At 36.3% G+C, this 26,931-nt stretch overlaps 1 protein-coding gene across 1 annotated transcript in view; it reads left to right on the plus strand.

The window, feature by feature from the left end:
- ATAD2B (ATPase family AAA domain containing 2B) overlaps window positions 1-26,931 on the plus strand; it is a 150,633-nt gene that overhangs the window by 30,496 nt on the left and 93,206 nt on the right. Inside the window, exons 6-13 of the mRNA XM_030858299.2 lie at window positions 1,318-1,426; window positions 4,607-4,723; window positions 7,702-7,777; window positions 12,614-12,712; window positions 14,257-14,368; window positions 14,778-14,893; window positions 16,363-16,537; window positions 24,275-24,363. Of these exons, the coding sequence (XP_030714159.1) occupies window positions 1,318-1,426; window positions 4,607-4,723; window positions 7,702-7,777; window positions 12,614-12,712; window positions 14,257-14,368; window positions 14,778-14,893; window positions 16,363-16,537; window positions 24,275-24,363 (893 nt within the window). The remainder of the gene's footprint in view (window positions 1-1,317; window positions 1,427-4,606; window positions 4,724-7,701; window positions 7,778-12,613; window positions 12,713-14,256; window positions 14,369-14,777; window positions 14,894-16,362; window positions 16,538-24,274; window positions 24,364-26,931) is intronic.

Raw genomic sequence — 26,931 nt, forward strand, 5'->3', positions numbered from 1 at the left:
TTCTTGAATTAACAGAATTGTTCCTTCTTCGTTTCCAGTTTAATCTGGGATTTTATTCTTTTCTTTCTTCTTTTATCCTTAACCCCCTTGCCACAACCTTCCCCAAAAGACCCTCTACACTTCTGCAGAGGGTCATCTTAAAGTCCACCTCTGATTCTGTCACTTTTCTCATCGGAACCTTTAACAGTCTTTTTTCTTTTTTTTGGGCACTGTGCGGCACGTGGGATCTTAGTTCCCCACCAAGGATTGAACCCGTGCCCTCTGCATTGGGAGGGCAGAGTCCTAACCACTGGACCAACAAGGAAGTCCCTTTAATGGTTTTATAATGTGTACTGAATTAATTAAAATCACCTTGACCTTCATAATCTGGTTTCAACTTTATCTTCTCACATACCATTGCCAAAATATAAATGAATCATTCTTATTCTCCTATTTTTTATTCCTGTTAATACTTCTGGTTAAGGCCTGATGCAGTTCTACCTTTGTTTCAAGGCTCTTTTCAGATGCTTCCTCCCCTCCTCCCCCAAACACGGGCAGGGGCGGATTAATCTTTTTGAATTCTAGACTCTTCTGTACCTTTTGCTTGTGGGATCTCAGTTCCCTGACCAGGGATTGAACCCTGGGCACAGCAGTGAAAGCCCAGAATCCTAGCCACTAGGCCACCAGGGAACGCCCATGTACCTTTATTTATGGCATTAAACTTGTTCTAGTTTATTTTATTTTATTATTACTTTTTATAAATTTTATTTATTTATTTATTTTCAGCTGCGTTGAGTCTTTGTTGTGGCGCGCAGGCTTCTCATTGTGGTGGCTTCTCTTGTTGTGGAGCATGGGCTCTAGGCACGTGGGCTCAGCAGTCGTGGCTCGTGGGGTCTAGAGCGCAGGCTCAATAGTTGTGGTGCACAGGCTTGGCTGCTCTGTGGCACGTGGGATCTTCCTGGACCAGGGCTCGAACCCGTGTCTCCTGCATTGGCAGGCGGATCCTTAACCGCTGCGCCACCAGGGAAGCCCTCTACTTTCTTTTATAGTTACCTGTGACTTGACTTGTTTTATCCTACTAGGCTGTAATTTGCTTAAGGGAGAAAGTATGTCCATGGCATTGTAGTTTTACATTTTCAAATATTTTATAAGTTTTATTTGTTTTTCCTCTTGTTTCTTACATGTATTGAATTCAGTAAGGTCCATTTTCATGAATCTTTGCCTTGCAAATAGGTCCTCAGTAAATTTTATTGAATGGGCATGTCCCATTGGGTTAATGATATTTATAGCTGGGAATAAAATTCATGTTAATATTTGACAGATTTCTCTCTTTAAAAGGAAAACATGGATATGTATTCAAGAGTGAAAAGGCGAAGAAAGTCACTGAGAAGAAATAGTTATGGGATACAAAATCATCATGAAGTCTCTACTGAGGGTGAAGAAGAAGGTTTGTGAAAGCACCTTATGAAATAAATACTATAAAGTTCAGGTGGGAGCGAAGAAAATATGTACAAGTAATATATGTGTAATATTGCTGGATGGGTGATTTTTGGCTTTAGAGGTCTATGTTACATAATTTGGAATAATTTTTATTCCATTGGCATTTCTGAGTATTCATTTTCTTCATTTGGAAAAATGCCTTTGCTGTACACTGTGCATTGTTATGTAATATATCTTATTAGTAGCTATTGGTAGTCCTTAAGTGACCTAATCTGGTGTAGCATTTGCCATGGGCTGATTTGCGTGTTAGGTGAGGCCTCTTTTGTATTTAGGTACGTTCTAACTGAAAGTCTCTGTCCATAGCCACCTTCTATCCATAGCCTCTAAATCTCGGATTATTTGGGTCTCAAATTTAGTTATGGACAGAGGAGTAGTAAATGGTACAGTAAAGAGAGACAGCCAGAACTAGTGGAGGGAGTTGTACTGCTCTTTTCTGAGGCCTGTCTGGGTTTTGAATTGATGAATCCTGACTGGAGTTGTCGGGCTGGAGCTGGGAACAGATGAAAGCACGTTTGCCCCAAGGATTATAAATTGATGACCAGTGCATCCATAGGATTTAATTCTGTAGGTGTTAACCTTCTTTATTAAAATGGATTTTCAGCAGATTTGGTGTACTGTAAATGCAAGGTAGTCGTATTTCACCAGGGAACCTTATTCTACTTGTGTAGCTTAGATGGAGAAGAATGGGTTTATTTCTCAAATTCTGTAATTAATATATTATTAGCAAGTTTTGAAGAGGTGATATTTCTAATGAAGGTATTTTATTGAGCAGATATTATTGTTGTTACAGCTAGAACCTCTATATTGCTTCCTTTGGAGAAAATCAGTATAGGTGAGACAGATTTATAATGTGATTTTTGCCTTATCTTTAACTGAACATCTTTGTAGATTTCCCAGAGTAGATTTGCCATGTATAGAATTTCTTCCCATAATAAATAATGCAAGGTTTTTTTTCAAAAAGTAATTTTTTTGAAGGTTTAAGGAAACTTATTTGGGTGCAAGTGATTTATAGTGTTATTTAGTTAAGTAATACTGTATTTACTGATTCTCTCTATAACTTAATAATAAACATTTAGGGGCTTCCCTGGTGGCGCAGTGGTTGGGAATCCGCCTGCCAATGCAGGGGACACAGGTTCGAGCCCTGGCCCGGGAGGATCCCACATGCCGTGGAGCAACTAAGCCCGTGCGCCACAACTACTGAGGCCCGCGCGCCTGGAACCCATGCTCCAGAGTAGCCCCCGCTCACCGCAACTAGAGAAAGCCCGCGTGCAGCAACGAAGACCCAACGCAGCCCAAATTAAATTAATTAATTAATTAAAAAAACAACAGATGTAAAAGAAAATGCCTTTCTTAAAAATATTAGTTCTCTGCTAAATATATCAATATGATCATATTTGAGCTCCTGATTTACCTATGACCTTTCAGTCTTTTTTATTACCTTTTTGGTCATACAAAGCAATAATAGAATGACTCAAAACTTTATTACAGCACACTTCATTCAATGCCCAGTTAACCACTGAATAAGGTCAATATTCACATACTACTTGATAGTTCAAAAAAAATGCTTAAAGGATAATTACTTATCTTACAGCAAGAGCAATTTTTGTTGGCAGTATAATGATTTGTTAGGCCTGTTGACAACAGGTAAACACAGATTAGTCATTTTGGTAGAAAAATTCAGGCAGGGATTGAGAGAGAGCATAAAGTAGATTTCTGGGGTATTGGTAATAGTTTATGCCTTGACATGAGTGATCACTTTATGATAATTCACCTAGCTATACATTTAAAAAATAAATTACGGGACTTCCCTGGTGGTGCAGTGGTTAAGAATCCACCAGCCAGGGCAGGGACGCAGGTTAGATCTCTGGTCGGGGAAGATCCCACATGCCGTGGAGTAACTGAGCCCGTGCGCCACAGCTACTGAGCCTGCGCTCTAGAGCCCTCGAGCCACAACTACTGAAGCCAGCATGCCTAGAGCCCGTGTTCCACAACAGGAGAAGCCACCACAATGAGAAGCCTGTGCACCACAACAAAGAGTAGCCCCTGCTCACCACAACTAGAGAAAGCCCGCACGCAGCAATGAAGACCCAACGCAGCCAAAACTAAATTTTAAAATAAATAAATAAATAAAAAGTAAATTATAATGTACATAAATTCTAAAAGTTTATTTTTAAAATGTGGTTTGGGGAACTTCCCTGGCAGTCTAGTGGTTAAGACTCTGTGCTTCCAATGCAGGGGGCATGGGTTCAATCCCTGGTGGGGGAACTAAGATTCCACATGCTGCCCGGCGTGGCCCAAAAATATAAATTAAAAAAAAAAAAAAAAAAGGCAGTTTGGCTATAGCTATAATGTGACATCTATTTATAGTTTAAAATAAAAGTCTGGTGAAACTTTATAAGCTTATGGTCCTCAAATGCAGTGTACTTTATGATTAACTTTTTAACCACAGGAATTGTCACTATAACACAGTCATATTAAGACATTGAAAAAAAATGTTAAAACTGTCAGCCATGCTCAGTGAAATAAGAAACTAAAAATGCAAAGGACTTTACAACTTACTCATGACATCTGAAAGCTTACTCTAAGTTTTTAAAAATGTTTATTATTATTATTATTTTTTTGGCTGCGTTGGGTCTTCGTTGCTGCACGCAGGCCCCCTCTAGCTGTGGTGAGCTGGGGCCACTCTTAGTTGTGGTGCGTAGGCCCCTCATTGAGGTGGCTTCTCTTATTGTGGAGCATGGGCTCTGGGCTCTAGGCGTGCGGGCTTCAGTAGTTGTGGTGCGAGGGCTCAGGAGTTGTGGCTCGCAGGCTCTAGAGTACAGGCTCGGTAGTTGTGGCACAGGGGCTTAGTTGCCCTGCGACATGCGGGATCTCTTCCTGGACCAGGGATTGAACCCGTGTCCCCTCCATTGGCAGGTGGATTCTTAATCACTGTGCCACCAGGGAAGTCCCCATCAGGGTTCATTTTTAATTGTATTGATTTATGCTGTATCATACAATGTTGACATTTTTAAAGCTAACTTGTGCAGAAAGAATAAAATAAAAATATTCAGTTCTAGAGTGGACCAATCCTTGTGGATTAAAACAGTATTTTATTTTGTGTGTATGTGTGTGTGTGTGAAACTAGAATCTCAAGAGGAAGATGGAGATATTGAGGTTGAAGAGGCAGAAGGAGAAGAAAACGATAGGCCATATAATTTGAGACAAAGAAAAACAGTGGATCGATACCAAGCACCTCCAATAGGTAAGAGACTCTAAGTAACTTCTTTCCTTTTTGTAGTAGAGTAGCTTATTCTACTCCACCCCTTAAAAAAATCAGTGTTGCTGAATTTAAAAGAATGAAATCTCTTATAGCAGTTCTTTAGGGCAAGTTTCTCTGTGTTCCAAGTGGTTAAGTATTGATAATTCAGCTACAGTCAGAAGAGGGCAACTTGGCCAGTAACCTATGTTTGTGTTTTGTTTCTGGTTATTTTTTTGAGAAGGAAAATGTTTATCTTTTTTTTTTTTTTTTGCGGTACGTGGGCCTCTCACTGTCGCGGCCTCTCCCGTTGCGGAGCACAGGCTCCGGACGCACAGGCTCAGTGGCCATGGGTCACGGGCCCAGCCACTCTGCAGCATGTGGGATCTTCCCGGACCGGGGCATGAACCTGTGTCCCCTGCATCGGCAGGCGGACTCTCAACCACTGTGCCACCAGGGAAGCCCATATCTTAATGCTTTTAAATCTAATGACAGGTAATCAGTTCCACAGGTACTGTTTTATTGACTTTCTTCCCAGCTGTTGGGAAATTCCATCACTATTGATTTCCTCCAATTCTTAAAAAATTGAAATAAAATTCACATATCATGAAATTTACCATTTTTGCTGGGTTTTGCTGATTTTTAATCTGTACAGTTTATTGCTTTTTAGTATTCACAAGGGTGTGCAGTCATCACCACTATCTAATTCCAGGACATTTTATTACTTCTACACTTCCATCCCCACAGCCCTTAGCAATCACTAATGTATTGATACTTTCTGTCTCGATAGATTTGCCTATATGTGACCTTTTGTGTCTAGCTTCTTTCACTTAGCATAATGTTTTCAAGGAAGAACCTGGATCATTTTATTCAAACTCTTAACGCTCTGAAGCAGTGATTGATTCTCTGGAATTATTAGAGTTACCTCACAAGAAGCTTGCCCAAGTATGTAGACATTTCTCTACTCCAGTTAAGAGTCACTGTCAAAGATAGCCCTGTTAATAATGGGGGAGGTATGTTGGGACAGAAAAAAGATTGTGAGCCATTTTTCTAGTTTTTTTTTTTTAAAGCGTTATTAAAGAGGTATAATTTATATGTAGTTCACTGCCATTGCATATATAATATTTCATGTGTACAATTTGGCAAGTTTGAACTATCTGAGGGATATACCTATGAAACTGTCACCGCACTCAAGGTAATGAACATGTTCATCAACTCCCCCAAATTTCGTTCTGCCTGTTTATAATCTACTCCTAACTTTCTTTTGCCTCCCCACTCCTAACCCTCAGGCAGTGACAGATCTCATCTGCTTTCTGTCACCATAGATTAGTTTACATTTTCTTTAATTTTATATACAGTATATACTCTTTTTTTGGTCTGATTTCTTTCACTCAATATAATAATTGTAAGACTCATCCATGTTGTCGGCTTTAACAGTAGTGTTTTTCTTTTTATTGCTGAGTAGCATTCCATTGTATGGGTATATCACAATTTGTTTATCCATTCATTTGTTGATGGACATTTGGATTGTTGACATTTCTGGTGTCTGGCTATTATAAATAAAGTTGTTATGAACATATATTTGCAAGTCTTTGTTTGGACATATATTTTCATTTTTCTTATAAACACCTAGGAGTGGAATGGCTGCGTTTTATGACTATGTGTATGTTTAAGTTTCTGAGAAATTACCAAACTCTTCCAAGGTGATTATACTGCTTACATTCTCACTAAGAGTGTATGAGAGTTTCAGTTGCTCCATATTCTTGCCAACATTTGGTGTGGTTATTTTTCCAAGTTAATTTTAATACATATTTATTATAGTTTTAATTTACATTTCCCTAATTACTAATGATGTTGAGCATATTTTTATGTGCTGATTTGCCAGCATTATCTCTGGTGAAGTATTCAAATCTCTTGCCCATGTTTTCAATTAAGCGGTTTGTTTTTTTATTATTGAAGTTTTGAGAGTTCCTTATGTACTTCAGGTATCAGTCCTTGTGATTTGTAAATAGTTTCTCAGTCTGTAGCTTTAAAAAAAAATTCTCTTAATAGTGTCTTTCAAAGAGAAGAATTTGTAATTTTGATGAATTTCAGTTTATGAAAAAATTTATTATTTTTTTTGCGGTATGTGGGCCTCTCACTGCTGTGGCCTCTCCTGTTGCGGAGCACAGGCTCCAGACGCGCAGGTTCAACGGCCATGGCTCATGGGCTCAGCCGCTCCGTGGCATGTGGGATTCTCCCGGACCGGGGCACGAACCCGCGTCCCCTGTATCGGCAGGCGGACTCTCAACCACTGCGCCACCAGGGAAGCCAGAAAAAATTTATTTTTTATAAATTTATTTATTTATTTATTTTTGGCTGCTTTGGGTCTTCGTTGCTATGCACAGGCTTTCTCTAGTTAGCTGCGGAGAGTGGGGGCTACTCTTCTTTGCGGTGTGTGGGCTTCTCATTGCGTTGGCTTCTCTTGTTGCAGAGCATGGGCTCTAGGCACCTGGGCTTCAGTAGTTGTGGCACATGGGCTCAGTAGTTGTGGCTCACGGGCTGTAGAGTGAAGGCTCAGTAGTTGTGGCACACAGGCTTAGTTGCTCCAAGCCATGTGGGATCTTCCCAGACCAGGGATTGAACCCGTGTTCCCTGCATTGGCAGGCGGGTTCTTAACCACTGTGCCACCAGGGAAGTTGCTCTCAAAAATTTTTTAATGGGTTGTGCTTTGGTGATGTGTCAAAGAGATCTTTGTTTAACCCAAAGTCACAAAGATTTAGCTTAACATTCTTTTTTAGAATGTTTATTTGAAACTTACAGTATTTACCACAAAGTTTTAATTTTTGTTGTGCTTCTTCTAGGCAGCATTTAGAACTTGAAGACATATGACTGGCTTCTGTTCAGAAAGTTAACAGAACTAATGTCTTCTTCTTTAATACATCAGTTTATCAATTTATTATCAGTTATTTCTATGTTCTTTTTTTTTTCTTTTTTTCTTTCAGTACCAGCTCATCAAAAAAAGAGGGAAAATACGCTCTTTGATATTCACAGATCTCCAGCAAGAAGGAGTCATATCAGGTATGTTTTGTTAGTTTTTTTTTTTCTTTTCCGTACGCGGGCCTCTCACTGTTGTGGCCTCTCCCGTTGCGGAGCACAGGCTCCGGACGCACAGACTCAGCGGCCATGGCTGACGGGCCCAGCCGCTCCGTGGCATGTGGGATCTTCCCGGACCGGGGCATGAACCCGTGTCCCCTGCATCGGCAGGCGGACTCTCAACCACTGCGCCACCAGGGAAGCCCTCCTCTGTGGATTTTATTACTCCCTCTGGCCACTCAATGGGAAATGCTCCTGGAATTAAGTTTATTCTTTCATTCAACAAATCTATGTTGTGTATCTTCTGTACGCACCAAATATCATTCAAGGCATTGGATATTCAGAAGTTAAAAATGTAAAAATCCCTCTTCTCTCGGAGCTTACATTCCATTAGAGGGAGATAAACTAATGGATACATAAACATAGTGTGTCAGATCGTGACAAATGCTTGGAAAAAGATAGTGGGGTGAAGGGGAACATAGAGTTCAAAGGGATAGGAATGGGGGCGATTGTATCACCTTCTGCACAGCCTACATATTCCTTCAGGGACAGGAATGTGTGGGGCTTCTTGAAGTGATTCATGTAAATGGAGAAAAAGGACCCAATGAGATCACCTGATAGTCTCAGTAAAGGTGATGATTTCAAGAGTTCTCCTTTTTAAAAAATAAAAAAATAAATAAATAAATAATTTATTTATTTAGCTGTGCTGGGTCTTAATTGAGGCATGTGGGATCTTTAGTTGCAGCATGTGGGATCGTAGTTGCGGCATGTAGGGTCTAGTTCCCTGACCAGAATTCCGGCCCTCTGCATTGGGAATTCAGCGTCTTAACCAGTGGACCACCAGGGAAGTCCCAAGAATTCTCCTTTTTAACATTCAAGTAGTATCAAGTTTTCCTAGCTTCTGAACATACCAAAGCATTCATATTTTTTTTGTCAGATGACATCTCTCCTAATGTCATCTTTCTGTTCCACTTTGGGGGGATACTTTTTTAGACCTGCAGCAAAGTGACTGCTGTAGGACTTAAGATTGCTTTCATGGTTTGGATCCACCACTTACTGGATCTGATGTCTTTCTCCTTTTTGCTTTACTGTATCATTTTGCAGGAATATAATCTCAAGTAATTTACTCGGAAAGAATTTGTGGAAGTCAACTTTGCATCTTTGTAAATGTCTTCTATTTTCATAGTTCCCAGTAGTTTTGTGAGTTAAGAGAATTGTAGATCCAAATAGGTTTCCTCTAAACCTTTAAAGTTCTTGCTTCACCGTACTCCATGACATATTGTTGCTGTTGAGAATTCAGTCTGGTTTAATATCTTGTTTCTTTGTAGATGAACATAAATATATATATATATATGTGTGTGTATATATATATTTTTGTTCGTTTGTTCAGTTTTTTGAGCCTCTTGCTCTAGGCCCTATTGGTTTGGAGATTTTTTTTTTTCAACTCTGGGATATTTTCTTGTATTATTTTTTGTTAGGTTTCTTCTCTTCATTTTTTTCCTCTTCTGCTTAGTAACTAGTGTTATGTTAGTCCAACATTGGACATTGGTCCTCTGTGGCACTTGCCTTTTCTCTCATTTTTCTTTGTCGTTTTTGCGCTCCCCTTTTTTTTCCTGAGAGATTTTATTCTTTTTATCTTCCATCCTTGCAATTCTATTCAGGCAAACATTAAAAAAATTTTTTTTTTGCAGTACACGGGCCTCTCACTGTTGTGGCCTCTCCTGTTGTGGAGCACAGGCTCCGGACGCACAGGCTCAGCAGCCGTGGCTCACGGGCCCAGCCGCTCCGCGGCATGTGGGATCTTCCCATTCTGGGGCACGAACCCACGTCCCCTGCATCGGCAGGCGGACTCTCAACGACTGCACCACCAGGGAAGCCCTCACGTAGCTTTTTTAAAAAAAAAGCTTTATTAAGATCCACATCATATAATTCAGCTTTTTTTTTTTTTGGTATATTCACAGATAACTGGAACTGTTGCCACAGACAATTTTAAATACTGTTTCATCTGCTTAGCAAGAAACCTGTTCTCTTTAACTCTAACCTTCCTACCACTACCCCTATGCCCTAAGTCCTAAGCAACCAGTAATCTGCTTTCTTTCCTCATAGGTTTGCCTATTCTGGGCATTTTGTAAAAATGAGAATATAATATGTGGTCTTTGTGACTGGCTTCTTTCAGTTTACATGTTTTCTAGGTTCATACATGTTGAAGCATTTATCAGTACTTCCTTCCTTTTTATTGTCAAATGATGTTCCAAGGTAGGACTATGTCACATTTTGTCCATCTCCTCATTGGTTGATGGTCATTTGAGTTGTTTCCAACTTTTGGCTATTATGAGTAACGGTGCTATAAAAATTCATGTACAAGTTTTTATGTGGATATATGTGTTTTGTTTTTTTTTTTTGGCCATGCTGTGTGGCTTGTGGGATCTTAGTTCCCCAACCAGAGATCGAACCTGCCTGCATCCTTGGCAGTGAAAGCATGGAGTCTTAACCACTCTACTGCTAGGGAATTCCCGGATATATTTTTGTATTTCTCTTGACAATATACCTCCGGGTAGAATTATTGGGTCATGTGATTACTTTATGCTTAATCATTTAAGAACTGCTTGAATGTTTTCCAAAGTGACTACACCATTTGACATTCTCTCCAGCAGTGTATGGGACTTCCAGTTTTTCACATCCTCCCCAGCGCTTAATATTGTCTGACTTTTTGATTCTAGCTGTCCTAACAAGTATGAAATGTATCTTATTGTGGTTTTTGAATAGCACTTCCCTGATGACTAATGATATGAGGCATCTTTTCATGTGCTTATTAGCCATTTTAAAAGTTTCCTTTGAGAACTGTCTCTTTGTGTCCAGTGCCTATGTAAAAATTGTGTTGTGGTGTTTTTTTTTGTTTGTTTTTTTGTTTTTTTGCGGTACGCGGGCCTCTCACTGTCGTGGCCTCTCCCGCTGCGGAGCACAGGCTCAGCAGCCATGGCTCACGGGCCCAGCCGCTCCGCGGCATGTGGGACCCTCCCGGACTGGGGCACAAACCCGTGTCCCCTGCATCGGCAGGCGGACTCCCAACCACTGCGCCACCAGGGAAGCCCTGTGTTGTCTTTTTATCATTGACTTGTAAGAGCTCTTTATATATTCTAGATTCAAATTCCTTATCAGATATATGATTTGCAAATATTGTATCCTATTTTGTGAGTTGTTACTTTCTTGATGGTATTCTTTGAAGCACAAAAGACTTTAATTTTGATGAGGTTCAGTTTATCTTTTTTGTTGTTGTTCATGTTTTCATGTCATATCTAAGAATCCATCGCCATATCTACTGTCATGAAGATTTACTTCTGTGGTTTTTCCTAAGAGTTTATAGTTTTAGCTCTGTGTTTAGATCTTTGATCCATTTTGACTTACTTTTGTATATGGTGTGGCCCCTTCCCTTTTAAGGTCCACTCAGCTTTTTGTGGTATTGTTATACATGTTACGTTTATACATTTTACAAACCTAGCAATACATTATTAAAGTTACTTATATAATTCTCTGTTATTTAAAAAAGTTGAGAGAAGAAAGTCAATCAAGTGCATGCTTATAGCTTTTGGATAGTCACCTTTTATTTTATTATTCTGGTTCTCTTCATTTGTTCTTGTGCATTTGAGTTATCATCTGGAATCATTTCTTTAGCCCAATACTTACATTGTTGCTTCTGCCTACCTCATTTGTGCTATTTTCAGGTATATTACATTTTTATATATTAGGCTTACCCCCCCACCACACACACACATACAGACATACACACACACACAGGGTAAATAAGAAACTTGGAAACAGGCATTTTCCTGATGGAGAGAAAGAAATAGGAAAGAGGTTTTATATCAGAATTGCAAAGATTGAGTAGGTAGTTATTGCAACAGTCTTCTTGAAGTTTTGGAAGACATTAAAAACTGATGCAGGATGAAATGAAGGGACTTCTATTAATCAGGAGAAGGAATATTAGACAGGTTAAAGATCTTAATGGGAGTTGGGGAAAATCTGGCTTTGCTATTGTGGTTGGTGGGAATTGCAGTAAAATAGGGATGCACAGGCTGTGGACCATCCTTGAAAGCCAGTTTGAGTTTGAAGTAAATTAATTTACAATGATTCCATTTTGTATGATTTCCATAGGTATCATAGAGATGTCATCAAGTATATTAATAATGAAGCATTTATTGTTATTTTTCCTCGAGGATGATTTTAGCTTGATACATTATCTACTCATTCCATACTAGTTCTGATTGTAAACTATTTCTTTGCTTATTTCATCAAAAATACTTTATACATTTTATAAGAAATTCAAACAGGATATAAGTTTTTTTTTTTTTTTTTCAGGATATAAGTCTTAAGTGGAAAGCGGAAATGCTTGTCTCTCTGTAAACCAATATATTATTTTCTTTAGTGTCTGGACTGTTTTTTGATTATTTGGGAAAGGGGAAATAAGAAGAGAAAAAGATAAACTTTCTTTTCTAATAAGAGTTCAATGTTATTTATCAATCAGTGATAGACATTCCCTAAATTTGGATGCAAATTCAATTTGTTGCTTGATGCCTTTATGAACTACCCTATTTAAAAAATTATAGCCTCCCTCTCCTCCTCCTCCTGTTTTTCTTTTTTTATCTGTAGAACTTACCATGTTTTTACTTCATCAGATGTAAATGGCATGAGTATAGGGATCTTAATAAATATTTGCCAAATGAATGAGTGACTGTATATTTTCATATATATATGATGCTCAGAATGTGTTTTTAAAAGCCCTTTGCTGCTGTAATGATTTTAAGGATTTTACTCTTTAAATAGGAGAAAGAAGCATGCCATTCATAGTAGTGACACAACTTCTTCTGATGAAGAACGCTTTGAAAGAAGGAAATCAAAGAGCATGGCAAGAGCAAGAAATAGGTTAGTAAAGTTTTACTTGTTATTTCCATGATAGAAAAAAGGAATAACAGTTTAAACTTTTTGAATGTGATTCTTACCTGTACTAGCATTTTGCTAACAGTGATACTTAACACATATTTTAGTCTAGAGTAATACACCGACTTGGTATTCACTTAGTAATTTTTAGAGTAGAAATCTAACCTTGGGAAACTTCCCACAAATTACTTGCTTTGTAAGTACTCAATAAAATAGTGTGTGGGAAGGTAAAGAAAGAGCCAGTGGAAGAGGCCAGCCTCTTGGACAGTCTTTTTCAGTACCTCTCCTCTAATCCAAATCCACTTAATGAGGTTGATTTCAGATGCTTATAATGATTATAGCACTCAAGAGTAAGTAGAATTATTTCCGGAGCCCTTGGGTTTTGTTGGAAAACTTGTTTTAGCTCTGGTGATCTTTGCTTAACTAGAGTAAATGACTCATTGCTACATGGCTCACTAAAATCTTGAGAATTTTCAGTGGATGAGAGAATCAGTATTTTGTCTAGTAAGTTACTAAAGCATCAAATTATAATTTATTCTTTAAAATTTAAGTTAATTTTCTAGCTTATATTTATAATACTAAAGGTACATTTTATTTAGAAATTTTACGTTTAGGAAAGCATTTCTATAATTTGGCATTATATATCTATTGTAGAAATACCAAGTTTTCAGTTAGCTGGTCTTGGAAACAAGTTTGGGTTGGTGTAGATTGTATGCTAAAAAGAGTTCCACATGTGGATGATGGAAAGAAAATGTAAGAGAAAAATCTAAGTTTAAATAAAAGAATTTAATGCCTCTTCAATCTGAACTATTCTGTTACCTGCTTTGGAAATAGATTTTTAAAGTAAGTTAGGATTCAGAAATGTCAGTGAAAGTACATTCATTGTAGAAGCTATACTTTTTTTAGGCTATTTATGTCATCTTTTGGTGTTTATGCAATGTTAAAAGAGGAAGTAGATTATATTTTCTTAGGGGTAATTACATTAATATCATATAGGATTTTAAGTAGCTGAAAATGTATTTTAAGGTAGTCACACAAACGATAATGCTTAGTTTTCAAAATAGGGTCTAAAATTGGTTTCCCTTGAATAAAACAGAGGGAAATTTATTTCTTCAATCATGTAAACTGAGTAGACATACCCACATAATATCTGAGGATAAATTTAAATGTTATAATAAAGCTTGAGTTCATTTAATGCCATATATTATAGTATTTATAGTAGGTCTTTTTATTTTATGCTTATATAATGTGGAATATCAGGTTTGTTAAGTTTTCTAATTTAGACTAGATTGGGCTTTTTGGACAAAGAGATTCATGATCTTATTTGCTTTCTCTAGTGAATAAATTTATTTCTGGCCTGTTGAAAAGAATTTAGGAAAAGTAGTTTAAAAATATGAAATCTCTTGTCATTTTCTGGGTTATGAGAAAAGGGAGGAAGATGAAAATGTGTCAACAAAGATTTAAACTTGCTTATGACATTAAGAATATGAAACTTTAATGCTATCTACTTGAATGTTTATGAATTTCAGATGTTTGCCTATGAACTTAAGAGCAGAAGATTTAGCTAGTGGTATTCTCCGAGAACGTGTCAAAGTGGGTGCAAGCTTGGCTGATGTTGATCCAATGAACATTGATAAATCAGTAAGTTTTGTAAATGTTTTTCTATAAATAGTTTTTTTTTTTTAAAGGTCATTACTTGTTTCTAACACAACACACAATAAAAGTAGAAGATCACCATTGTTAGTGGGGTTTTTTTTGGTGGTTGTTGTTCTTTTGTCGCGCGGCATGCGAGATCTTAGTTCCCCAACCAGGGATTGAACCTGTGCCTCCTGCAGTGGAAGCACAGAGTCCTAACCACTGGACCTGCAGGGAATTCCTCAAAGTATAGTTTTTTGAACTCTGTTTAACTTTATATATGAACTTTTATGTTTAAACTTCAGTTCCTGCTGAAGGCATATATTTTGGAATCATAAGATTATCTCATAAATTAAAAAGAAATCTATAAACGGTTAAAATTATTTTGTAATAAACTTTTCCACTTCTTTCCAAGGTGCGATTTGATAGCATAGGTGGATTGAGCCATCATATTCATGCACTAAAGGAAATGGTAGTATTCCCACTTTTATATCCAGAAATTTTTGAAAAATTTAAAATTCAGCCTCCAAGGTGAGTAATGTCCTAGATGTTTATTATTTTTATTACTGTTAATTTATCAAATTTCAATTAGTAGGTGATTATAAATCTAAATATTATTTATAGATATTTCATATGTATTTATTTGATGTGTTCTAGCAATGAGAATTAGGAATGAAATTTTATTATTTAGGGCTCAAAAGCTGTGGTACTAAGTGTGTTCTTGAAGTTTATATTTCAGCATTTAAGAGTCAGACACAGGATGAGATTCTTTACACAGGCCTTGAATTTACAAGTGGATCGCCTAAATGGATTTTCCTTAATTTGGTCTCCTAATAGCATTCAGTTTGATACGGTATACTGGTTAGTCTTTGAAAGCACAGTTTCAGCGAAGTGTTGCTTTGACTCATTGATGTGGTATTTTTGAAATGGTAAGCTTGATAGTTTATTTTTATGATCAGATTAATTGTGTTTGATCATGAGGTGGTTAGCTAGTTAACTATTAGTAAAGGCTGAGAAATTATGTCAAAGGAAATTGGGCAGAATAAAATATTTTGAAGATGTGCATACAGACTTAAACTGTGAAATATCCCTTTTTATTTCTAATTTATTATTCATGTGTTTCTAATTTATTATTCATGTGTTTAAGGATGCAGAAAATCTTGTTAAAGAGTCATCTTCTGTTTGAGTGGGTTAAGAGTTGGCCTGTAATTCTGCAGTGGGTTTTAGAAATCATAGTAGCAATTTATTTACTTCTTATATGATATAACTTGAATTTTAAAAATAATTGTTATTTTTTTCAAAGCCATTAAAGTAGTATAGCCTTGGGAGAAACTTTAAAAAATGGAGTTATAAACAAAAAGTATTATAAGCAGAAAGTAATCCTACTCCTTAGGGATGAACAGCTTTCTTTTATATATGTATGCATATAATAAGTTTATATTTTGCCTGTATTATGCACATTTAAACATTTAATATAAATGAGATTATTCAATAATACCCTTATGTAACTTCATTTTTCACTTTACACCTTTCCATATCCATAAATAATGTGTGTATTATTCTTTTTGACATCATACTCGTGTTTAAATTACAGATGTAGTGGTGTATTTATCTGTCCCTTGTTAATAGATAGCATTTAGGTTTTTAAAAAAATCTATCTTTTTCACTTTCTTTTGATTATTTCTACATGATATAATCTAAAATGTGAAATTTCTGGGTCATAGGGAAAGTACCTTTAAAATTTTGATGTAGCTTGCCAAATTACTCTCTACTCTGATTGAACTATTTCTTGTGTACCAAAGCTTGGTTCTTTGAGAACATCCTTGAGGACTTTCAACAAAGTGAAACTTTTGTCTGTATATTAGAAAAAGCTATATCAGTGTCTAATAATAATAAAATATACATTAGTACAAAATTATATGGGAGGTGCATGCTTTTGTATTGGTTATTAGTGCTGGTGGTAACATTTATCTACTTTTATTGATTCTTTATTCCTCTAGGGGCTGTTTGTTTTATGGCCCTCCTGGCACAGGTAAAACCTTGGTTGCCAGAGCGTTAGCTAATGAGTGCAGTCAAGGAGACAAAAAGGTGGCTTTTTTTATGCGAAAAGGAGCAGACTGTCTAAGTAAGTGGGTTGGCGAATCTGAGCGGCAACTTAGGCTTCTTTTTGATCAGGTAAGTGAAGTCAGGTAATATGAGAATATCTTCTTTAGAATACTTAACACGTTTGGTCTATAAATACAAACTGTTCATGACGAGTCATATTTTCCAATCAATTCCAGTCAGTTTCCAATGTTAAATTTAGGATCAGTAATCTGAATTTGTATGCCTTAGAGGTATTTAATAGCAATTTCACTAGTACTAATTTAAGATGATTCACAAAATATTTACTGAGGTGGCTACTAGGCATATAATACCATGTTAAGTGCTTTTGAGAACCCTGGATATAACATATATATCACTAGATTATAATCTAACTGAGGAAGTAGAACAAGCATAAAAAGTTAAATATCTGTGCAAGAAATCTCAGGAAGCAGTATATTCTTTATTTTCATAAGTTGTAAATATGGTATTAGAAGAACTCAGTATTAAGTGAATGCTTTTAAAAGGCAGAGTAAGGTAAGTGAATAATATCATGTAGGCTGTCTTTACTATTTATATATAACAGTAACTTTAAAAATATCATTTCCTAATACTTACAAAAATTAGTCCTGATATAAATTTACTTTTAATTGTTTGAGCTACTGAAGGAAGTCATTCATACTTGGTAATGCAACTTATATTTTGTTCTGTCTAAGGAAATTCACATGACATTTAAAAAAATGCTTTCAGCAAGCATTTGTTGAAGACCCATTACTGAGTTGATGTGTATCAAAGTCCTTTGTAATTGGTAAAGCACTTCAAATATTTTTAGTTATATTAGTATTAAAAACTGCTGTGTTCTAGGTAACGCGGGCTCTAGAAAGAGGAATAAAATAAAATTCCTAGCCTCAAGGTGCTCAATGTCCATTGGGAAGTCAAACATATGCAGTCTTCATGTTTAAAGAGAATTTAATAATAATTGGAAAATAATATAAAATAACATTGGTGGATTAGGGAAGAGTTAGCTTGGGAATGCTGGCAAATTGTCCATGACTTAATTTTAAATTTTTGACAGACTTATTCCTTTTGCCACTTCCTACTGGGGTAGGAATGTGTCTTGGTTTCATTCAAAACCATAGCATTAATCTGCTTTTTAAATCTATATTTACTTTGTTTCATAGATTTCTTTGTGGGTAAGAGTATTTGAAATGTTTGCTTTCTTTTTAAAAAAACTGCTCATAGTCATTTTTGTCTTTTTAAATGTGAAGAGTCTACATTCCTAAATTAAGTATATGATCTATTCACTAAATGAGATGAAGGAGGTACAGTCGGCCTTCCATATCTGCTGGTTCCACATCCACAGATTCAGGCAACAATTTCGTCTCCAGTTGGTTGAATCCACAGATGTGGAATCCATGGATATGTAGGGCTGACTGTGCTACGCTATTTTATATAAGGGACTTGAGCATCCTCGTATTTTGGTATCTGCAGGGAGTCCTGGAACCAGTCTACCATGGATACTGAGGGATGACTGTACAATATATTGGCTAAGAGTTTGGCCTTTGGTGTCAGAAAAGTGTTAGTTTATCTTTAGCTTTACTGTTAAGTATGTAACTTTAAGTAAATGAAAGCATCTGATCCTTATTTGCATCCTCTATAAAATGGGGGAAATAATACCTATCTAACTGGACTACTGTGAGTTTTTACCGAAAGGAAGTGTATACAGTTGACCCTTGAACAATACAGGGGTTAGGGGCACCAACCTCTGCGCATTTGAAAATCCGTGTATAACTTTTGACTCCCCGCAAACTTAACTACTAATAGCCTACTGTTGATAGGAAGCCTTACCAATAACATAAACAGCACGCATGTTTTGTATTGTGTTTATATACTGTGTTCTTACAATAAAGTAAGCTAGAGAGAAGAAAATGTTATTAAGAAAATCATAAAAGATTTACAGTACTGTACTGTATTTATCACAAACAAAATTTTATGTTGCCTGAATACAAGATGAATTCTCTCTCAACCTACATCAATATTGTCTTATATGATACAAAACACTGTACATGTTATATATATTACTAACACTAGACATCAAGAATGAAAAGATAATATGAAAAAGAAATTCATATTTATTACAGGTATAATGATTCATGCATTGATAGCAAAGAAGCAGCAGTATGATTGTTTCATGGTAGCCTAGCCTATGCACTAGTGAATGAATTGTTATAAAATTTTTATGGCATACACAAATTACAGTCATATTCATAATACAGTAATGGAAACATTGTTATATTAGGAAAAAAACTCTTACCTGTGATGATTGGCTGATATGCAGCTTCTCCAATTACGAGAGAGGGGCATGCTGTATAGTAATATAGTTCTTTGAAAGCAAAGGTGTAAAACTGTAAGAAAATGAACACATTATTAATTTTTTATTAAATATCACTCACCTTATACCTATGTAAGGATATGCTGGCCGTTTCAGTACAAGTCTTGCACACAATAGTCTACACAATGAATACTTTAAATGGTAATTATGACAAAAATGTCTCATACAGTTCTTGCTGTACAGTTATTAGATTTTCACATGAAGACACTGGCACACATACATAATAGAAAGTTTATTAACTGTACAGAATGATGATTGTTTACTAGTCATTAAATGGAAGTGGATTATCATAAAGGTCTTCATCTTTGTCATCTTCATGTTGAGCTGGCTGAGGCGGAGGAGAAGAGGAGGGGTTGGACTTGCTGTCTCAGGGGTGGCAGAGGTGCAAGAGGTGGAGGAGATGCAAGGCACGGCAGGAGAGACAGGCGCACTTGATGTAACTTTATGAAAATACATCCTAATTTCTGCTTGACTTTTTTGCTTTTTCATTTCTCTAAAAATGTTTCTGTATGGTACCAATCCTTCTTCCACCGTTTGCTCTAGTCTCAGTGCCCATGTCATAGACAGGTCCATGTGGTAAAAGCAGTCAAAAGCAGTTTTGAGTAATCGGAAGTTTTCTGCCAGATTGTCTAAGGTCAGTTTGTTTTCTGGCACTGCTTCTTCTACATCTTCTTTCTCATTGCCTGACACTAGTTCGGAAGCACTCATATCCATCTTCTGGATATTTCGTCTTCTGTCAGTGCCTCTGGTGTTACGTCTGTTAGCTCTTGAGTTTCTCCAAGATTCATATCTTGAGGCCCTTCATGCCCCACCTTTTTTTTTGGCCATATCTACAATCTCTTTTGTGATTTACTTAATTGGCTCTATCATAAATCCTGTAAAGTCACCCACAGCATCGGGACACAGTTTTCTCCAGCAGGAATTTATTGTTTTGGGCTTGGTGACTTTCATGGCTTTTTCTAACAATAATGGAGAGAAATGGTGTAACCCTTCCAGACATTCATGATGTTCTCTCTATTGGGGCTCTCTTCCATAGTGTTGACAGTCCTTTCCATAGTGTCCTGTCTATAATGAGGCTTAAAAGTCCTTATGAACCCCTGATCTAGAGGCTGAATTAGAGTTGTTATGTTTGGGGACAAGTAGACCACTTCAGCATCTTTGGTATTGAACTCATCGAGTTCTGGGTGGCCAGGGGCATTGTCCAATATCAAAAGAACTTTAAAAGTGGTTCTCTTACTGGAAAGGTGCTTCCTCACTTCAGGGATGAAGCATAGAGGGAAACAATCCAGAAAAAGAGTTCTCATTGTCCCGGCTTGCTTGTACAACCAAAAGATTGGCAGCTGGTGTTTATCTTTTCCCTTCAAGAGTTAGCAGCTTTATAGATAAAGGCAGTCCTGATCGTAAACCCGATTGCATTTGCCCAAAACAGTAGAATTACCTTATCCCTTCCAGCCTTAAATCCTGGTGCTCATTTCTCTTCTTTACTAATAAATGTGAATAGGGCACTATTGTCTGCATTAAAAACCTGTTCAGGCAGATACCCTTTCTCATCAACGGTTTTCTTAATTGTGTCTGGGAACTTGTTTACTACCTCTTGGTCAGCAGACGGTGCTTCTGTTACCTTGACATTTTTTTTTTTTTTAATTTTTAAAAAAAATGTTTATTTTTTTCAAAGAAAAATAGCAATAGCCAACTGGAAACCTGCTTATTCTTCAACTCCAATTTTGTTTTCTTTAAATTTAGAAGTGACTTAACTGATTTACTATTTTAAACAAACCCCAGCACTTCCCTGGTGGTCCAGTGGTAAAGAATCTGCCTTACAGTTCAGGGGACACGGGTTTGATCCCTGGTCAGGGAACTAAGATCCCACATGCCGTGGCCACTAAGCCCCTGCCAGAGCTCGTGTGCCTCAGCTAGAGAGCCTGCGTGCCGCAAACTACAGAACCCACGCGCTTTGGAACCTGCACGCCACAACTACAGAGCCCATGAGCCCTGGAGCCTATGTGCCACAGCTAGAGAGAGAAAAACTCGCACGCCGCAACTATAGAGAAGTCCGTGTGCTGCAATGAAGAGCCCCCGTGCCGCAACGAAAGGTCCCACGTGCCTCAGCGAAGATCTCCCGCGTGCCGCAACTAAGACCCAGACGCAGCCAAAAATAAAATAAATAATAAATGTTTAAAAACAAACAAACCCTCCCTTTCCCCTTTACATGTTTACCATCTACTTATGCTGAATCCTTCCAAGGAGATTGCTCCAGCATATATCTCCAGGTCCTTGCTTTGCTTATTTTACCAAAAAATGCAAAACACAGTTCCATCCTGCATCTGAAGGGCTCCAATCGTCAAAAATAGGAAAAAAAACCACTTTGGAATAGCCAGTTAACTTGAATAAAAAAAAATCCACACGAATGCCTTTTGGTTGGGGCAGGAATTCACTCCTATGTTCCCGGTAATATGATCCAGCTCCATAAATCCTTGTAATTTATCCTCCCTAGCCTATGCACATACCTCTATCTAAAATTATTTGCTGGCATTAATTTCTACAGGTTTAGATTTTTCATCTTCCTTTTGCTTTAAGTTTTCATAGAATGACCTTGCTTTTTCTTGAATTATATTAGAGTCTACAGGAATACTTTTCTTATATCCTGCATCCACATAAAAGCTGCATTTTCAATATGAGATAAAAAGGTATTTTGCAAAAAGTTCAAGGTTTCACACCTGTTGGTGTAGCTGCAACAAGAGCTTCAGGGATTTCCTTTTCTTCTTTTTTTTAAAATACCCCTTACGCTGGATTCATTTATCTTGAAATGGCTGCAACTGCAGCTGCAGACCTAAATCTACAATACATATCAAGCAATTCAGCTTTTTCTTGTAATGTCATGCCTTTTCTTTGCTTCTTGGGGGCACTTCCAGCATCAACAGTGGCACTTTGTATAGGTCCCATGGTGTTATTTAAAGTTTACTGTATTGCAGTAAACACAAAGAAAAATATGCAGCATCACTTTAAGTAAAAAAAGATCACTTTTTACTGTGATATGTAATTTACTGGAGAGAGGAACTGTTCACGAGGAGAAGATTAGCATCACACGGCATTTTAAGCGGATATTTGCAACACTTGAGTTCAGCGCAATAGCAACAGGAGGTGGCTATGAAATTATTACAGTAGTACAGTATGTACCACAGTTAATTTTATGCAGTTATGATTTAATACTGCATCTTTGTTTACATTTCTGTCGACTGTAAATGGAGCAGGTACAGTGTTTATTCATGTAAGTTTTGATAAATTTTAACTTTTTATGATAGATTTGTGTATATTTTATGGTAGTAAATGATAAAATAGACTAGTATCTACGTATATTTTATACACCCATTACATACTGTGTTCTTAATTTCTTCACTATTTCTAGGCTACCCAGTTCATCTGTGGGTTTTTTCAAATTGACATAAATCTCCCCCAAAATATTTTCAATATATTTATTGAAAGAAATCCACGTATACAAAGGTCAGCTGTAAAGTGCTTATCACATTAACTGGTGTTAAATACACTGTACTTCCTTTTTGCAATTGTGTGAGGCCATAGTTCTAAAAAAGAGCTGTGTTTCATGTATGTAAAAGTAATGATTAAATCTTTACTCTTCTTCTCTCATTATGTAATTCTAGCCTTATAAAGTTTTTTTTTTCAAAAGGGGCAAAGTTTTGTGGTTGAATTGTCTTTCATTTAAAGTTATTAGAGGGACTTCCCTGGTGGTGCAGTGGCTAAGAATCCACCTGCCAATGCAGGGGACATGGGTTTGAGCCGTGGTCCGGGAAGATCCCACATGCCGCGGAGCAACGGAGCCCGTGAGCCACAACTACTGAGCCTGTGTGCCACAACTGCTGAGCCCGTGTGCCACAACTACTGAGCCCGTGTGCTGCAACTACTGAAGCCTGCTTGCCTAGAGCCCATGCTCTGTCCACAACAAGAGAAGCCACCACAGTGAGAAGCCCGTGCACCACAGTGAAGAATAGCCCCTGCTCGCCACAACTAGAGAAAGCCCGTGAGCAGCAACAAAGACCCAATGCAGCCAAAAATAAATAAATAAATTAAAAAAAATAAAATTATTAGAGAACACTGGAAGTTTAATGAACATTGTTATCAGTAAGGGAGAAATGAAAAATTGTATCCATTCTTTAATAAGCTGACCTTCCTGTGAACTAAGAATTAGCTTTAAGTAATTTTGAAATGAAAATAAACTCTATTAATTTGAGTAAATTATATAACAGTTTTCATTTGTAATTAAAATTTATTTACCTTAAATCAAGTTCCTACATAGATCTGTGATTTATTGAGAAAAATGACACTGTGAAAGTACCGGAAGAAAACTCAGGAGAATTTTGTTTCTAATCTCAGAGTAGGGAAAGTCTTAACTATGGAAGAAAAGAATCCACTATATAAAATCTTTTTTTTACATTCTGCGTGGCAACAATATGGTAAGCAAAACCAAAAGATGATACCCTTTGAAGAAAAATATTTTCATTTCCTTTCATAGAGAGAGTCTAATTTTTAAGTAAATATAGCTCCTAGAAATCAGTAAGCAGAAGACCAATGATCCAATAGAAAAATTGGCAAAGGATATGAACAGAACTTGTGTAGAAAAAGCAATATTAATGGCTCTTTCAAGATATGAAAAATGCTCATCTTCCTTGATAATAGAAATAAAAATCAGAATGAAAATGAGGTAACATCCTTTATCTTAAAACGTTAGTCAAGAACAAGAAGTTTGATAATAAATTGTTGGTGAGCAGTCTTAAATATTTCTGGTGAGAGGTGTAAATTGATACATCAATGGAAGATAATTTGCAAGTATCTAAATTAGGAATGACACATGCCTTTTGAACCATAAGTTCCACTTCTATAATTTTTTATATTGATATGTTTATATTCATGTGAAATGTTAAATGTACACAGATGTTTGTTCAAGCATTATTGATAATAGGAAAAGATTGAAAACAGCTTAAATGTCCATGAGTAGGGGACTCGTTTAATTACGGCACATCCATATAGTGCGGCATTTTGTAGCTGTTAAAAAAGTATGAAGCAGATCTTTATGTACTTACATGTAAGCTAATTAAAATATATCAATAACATAAAATAGGCTGTGTTATACAATAAAAGCAATATGTATAGTGTGTTTAAATGTGTTTAAAAATACATGTTTGTTTATGTGTATAAATGACATGTATGGAAGAATAAACAAACTGAAAACAGTAGTTGTCTACTGGGTGGAGACCTTGTGGTTAGAGTCTGGGGTGATAAGGAGCTTTCCTTTTTCCTGTATAATCTTTCTTACCTGCTGTATGTTGTACCATTTGCTTATATTACCTATTAAGAAAATACAGTAATTAAATTAAAAATGAAAACTAATACAATAAATAATGTTTGTTTTCTTTTTATACTAGGCATATTTGATGAGACCGTCTATAATATTTTTTGATGAAATAGATGGATTAGCTCCAGTTCGCTCTAGCAGGCAAGATCAGATCCACAGGTAATTTTTCCTAATCTGATTATGTTGAATTCTTTTCATTTGTTGACATAGTATTTAGATTTAGCCCTTGGATAAGTGCTATGAGGCTTATAAGATGTGACCTCTGTCCTTGAGGAAGACTTCTTTCATTAGCACAGGGGTCAGCAAACCAGGACCCATGAGCCAAATCTTCTCCCTGTTTTTGTAAATGAAGTTTCATTGGAACACAGCCATATTCATTGCTTTTTGCGTTATATACATCTCCTTTTGCACTACAAGAGCAGAGATGAGGGAGGGGTTGTGAGAGGAAGATCATATGACTTGCAAAGCCTTAACACATTTACTTTCTGGCCCTTTACAGAAAAAGATGCCTAATCCTGATATAGCATAATGTTTTTGAAATTTATCCACGTCACATACACTAATATTTTGTTCTTTTTAATTTCTGAGTAGTAGTCCTTGGGCAGCGTGTGTGTCTCTGTGTGTATGTGTATGTCTGTATGTGTACCACAATTTGTTTAATTCCTCTGATAGAGATTTGATTTGCTTCTATATTTGGCCATTATGATAATGCTGCTGTGAACATTTGCATACACATTTTCATGGGACCATATGTTTTCATTTCTGTTGGGTAAATACCTTAGAGAGAAATGGCTGAATCCTATGTTAAATGTTTGTTTAAATTGATACTACTTTCCAAAGTGGTTTACCATTTTATGTTTTTAACTGTAATGTATCAGGATTTGAGATGCTTCTCATTCTTGCCAGCATTTCGTATTTTTACTCTCTAACTGTTGCTATTCTAATGAGTGTGTAGCAGTGGATTAATTTTCATTTTTCTGTTGACTAATAATATTGAGCATCTTTGCATGCACTTATTGCTCATTTACATATTTTCTTTTGTGAAATGTCTGTTATATTATTTTACCCTTTAAAAATAAAGAAATCATATTGTATGTCTCATTGTAGTGTAAGATTTTTTTTATGTGCTCTTAAAACAAGCCCTTTGTCAGATCTATGTTTTGAAAAGTTTTCTACTAGTCTGGCTTGCCTTTTTCTTAAATATGACTTTTTGAAAATCAAAAAGTTTTAGTCTTGATGAAGCCCATTATGTAAATTGTTTTGGTATATATTTTTGTGTCTTGAGAATAATTTCCTAAACCAATTTGTCAACTATTCTATATTTTCTTCTAAAATATTAGTAGTGTTAGCCCTTAAATTTTGGTCAGTGATTCATTTTAAAGTTAACATTCATATGTCAACATAAGGTAAGGGTTTGAGTTAATTTTTATAGCTAGTGCAAGGTATGGACTGAAATTTACTTTTTCCATATTTTTTTTTCCAATTGTTCCAGGACCATTTATTGATAAGGTTACCTGTCTCCATTGAATTACTTGGCATCTTTGTCAGAAATTGACCATTAAGTTGTCTATTCCTAGACTTGTTAGTTGGTTTCATTGATCTTTAGGTTTATCCTTATATCATTGACTTAATTACTTGAGAAATTTATACAGTCTTATTAGTATAAGTCCCCAACCTTGTTCTTTGTAATTTTAAAAAAAATCTTTTTTAAAGAGCAGTTTTAGGTTTACAGCATAATTGAGAGGAAGGTACAGAGATTATTCCATTTACTCTGTGCCCACACTGATACACAGCCTCCCCCATTATCAACATCTTTCATCAGAGAGGGTACATTTGTTACAATTGAGGAACCTGCATTGACACATGATAATCACACAAAGTGTGTAGTCACTCTGGGTGTTTTGCATTTTGTGAGTTTGGACAAATGTATAATAACATGCATATGTCATTATAGTATCACACAGAGTATTTTCATTGTCCTAAAAATCCTCTGTGCTCTACCAACTCATCCCTCCTTTCCCTCCCCACCCCACCCCCTCAGTCCCTGGCACTAATGATTTTTTACTATCTACCCTCGCCCTTTCCGTAATGCTATGTATTTGTAATCATCCAGCATGTAATCTTTCAGGTTAACTTCTTTCATTTAGCAATATGCATTTAGCAATATGCATTTTGACTTTTCTTGGCTTTTTGTTTGTTTGTTTCTTCTGTTTGCTTTAGGTTTAGTTTTCTCTTTTTCTAAATTATTCAGATGGAATTTTAGACTTTGACTGCAACTTTTTTCTTTTCTAATATAGGCATTGAAAGCTATAAATTTCTTTTTAAGCACTGCTTTAGCTGCATCCCAGTTTTTGACCTCTTATATAATCAGTGTCCTACAGTTCAAACTAATTTCCAATTCGTCTTGTCATTTCTTCTTTGACACAATGAATATTTAGAAGTGTGTTGTTTAGTTTACAAGTTGTGTTTTTTATCTTATTGTTTCTAATTTAATTTTTTAATTGAGGTATAATTAACATAAAACACTGTATTAGTTTCTCTAATTTAATTTTATTGTGGTCAGAAACGATAACTCTTAAAGTCATTTTAAATTCACTGCAGTTTTCTTTATGTCCCAGGTATTGTCTGTGTTGTGAATTTGTATTCTGCTGTTTGTGGTGTAATATTCTCTATATATATCAAGTAAGACAGGGTTATAATAATGTTATGCAGGACGTTTTGTGTTTT

This window comes from Globicephala melas, chromosome 12 (assembly GCF_963455315.2).
Source record: "Globicephala melas chromosome 12, mGloMel1.2, whole genome shotgun sequence".
Taxonomy (NCBI): Eukaryota; Metazoa; Chordata; class Mammalia; order Artiodactyla; family Delphinidae; genus Globicephala; species Globicephala melas.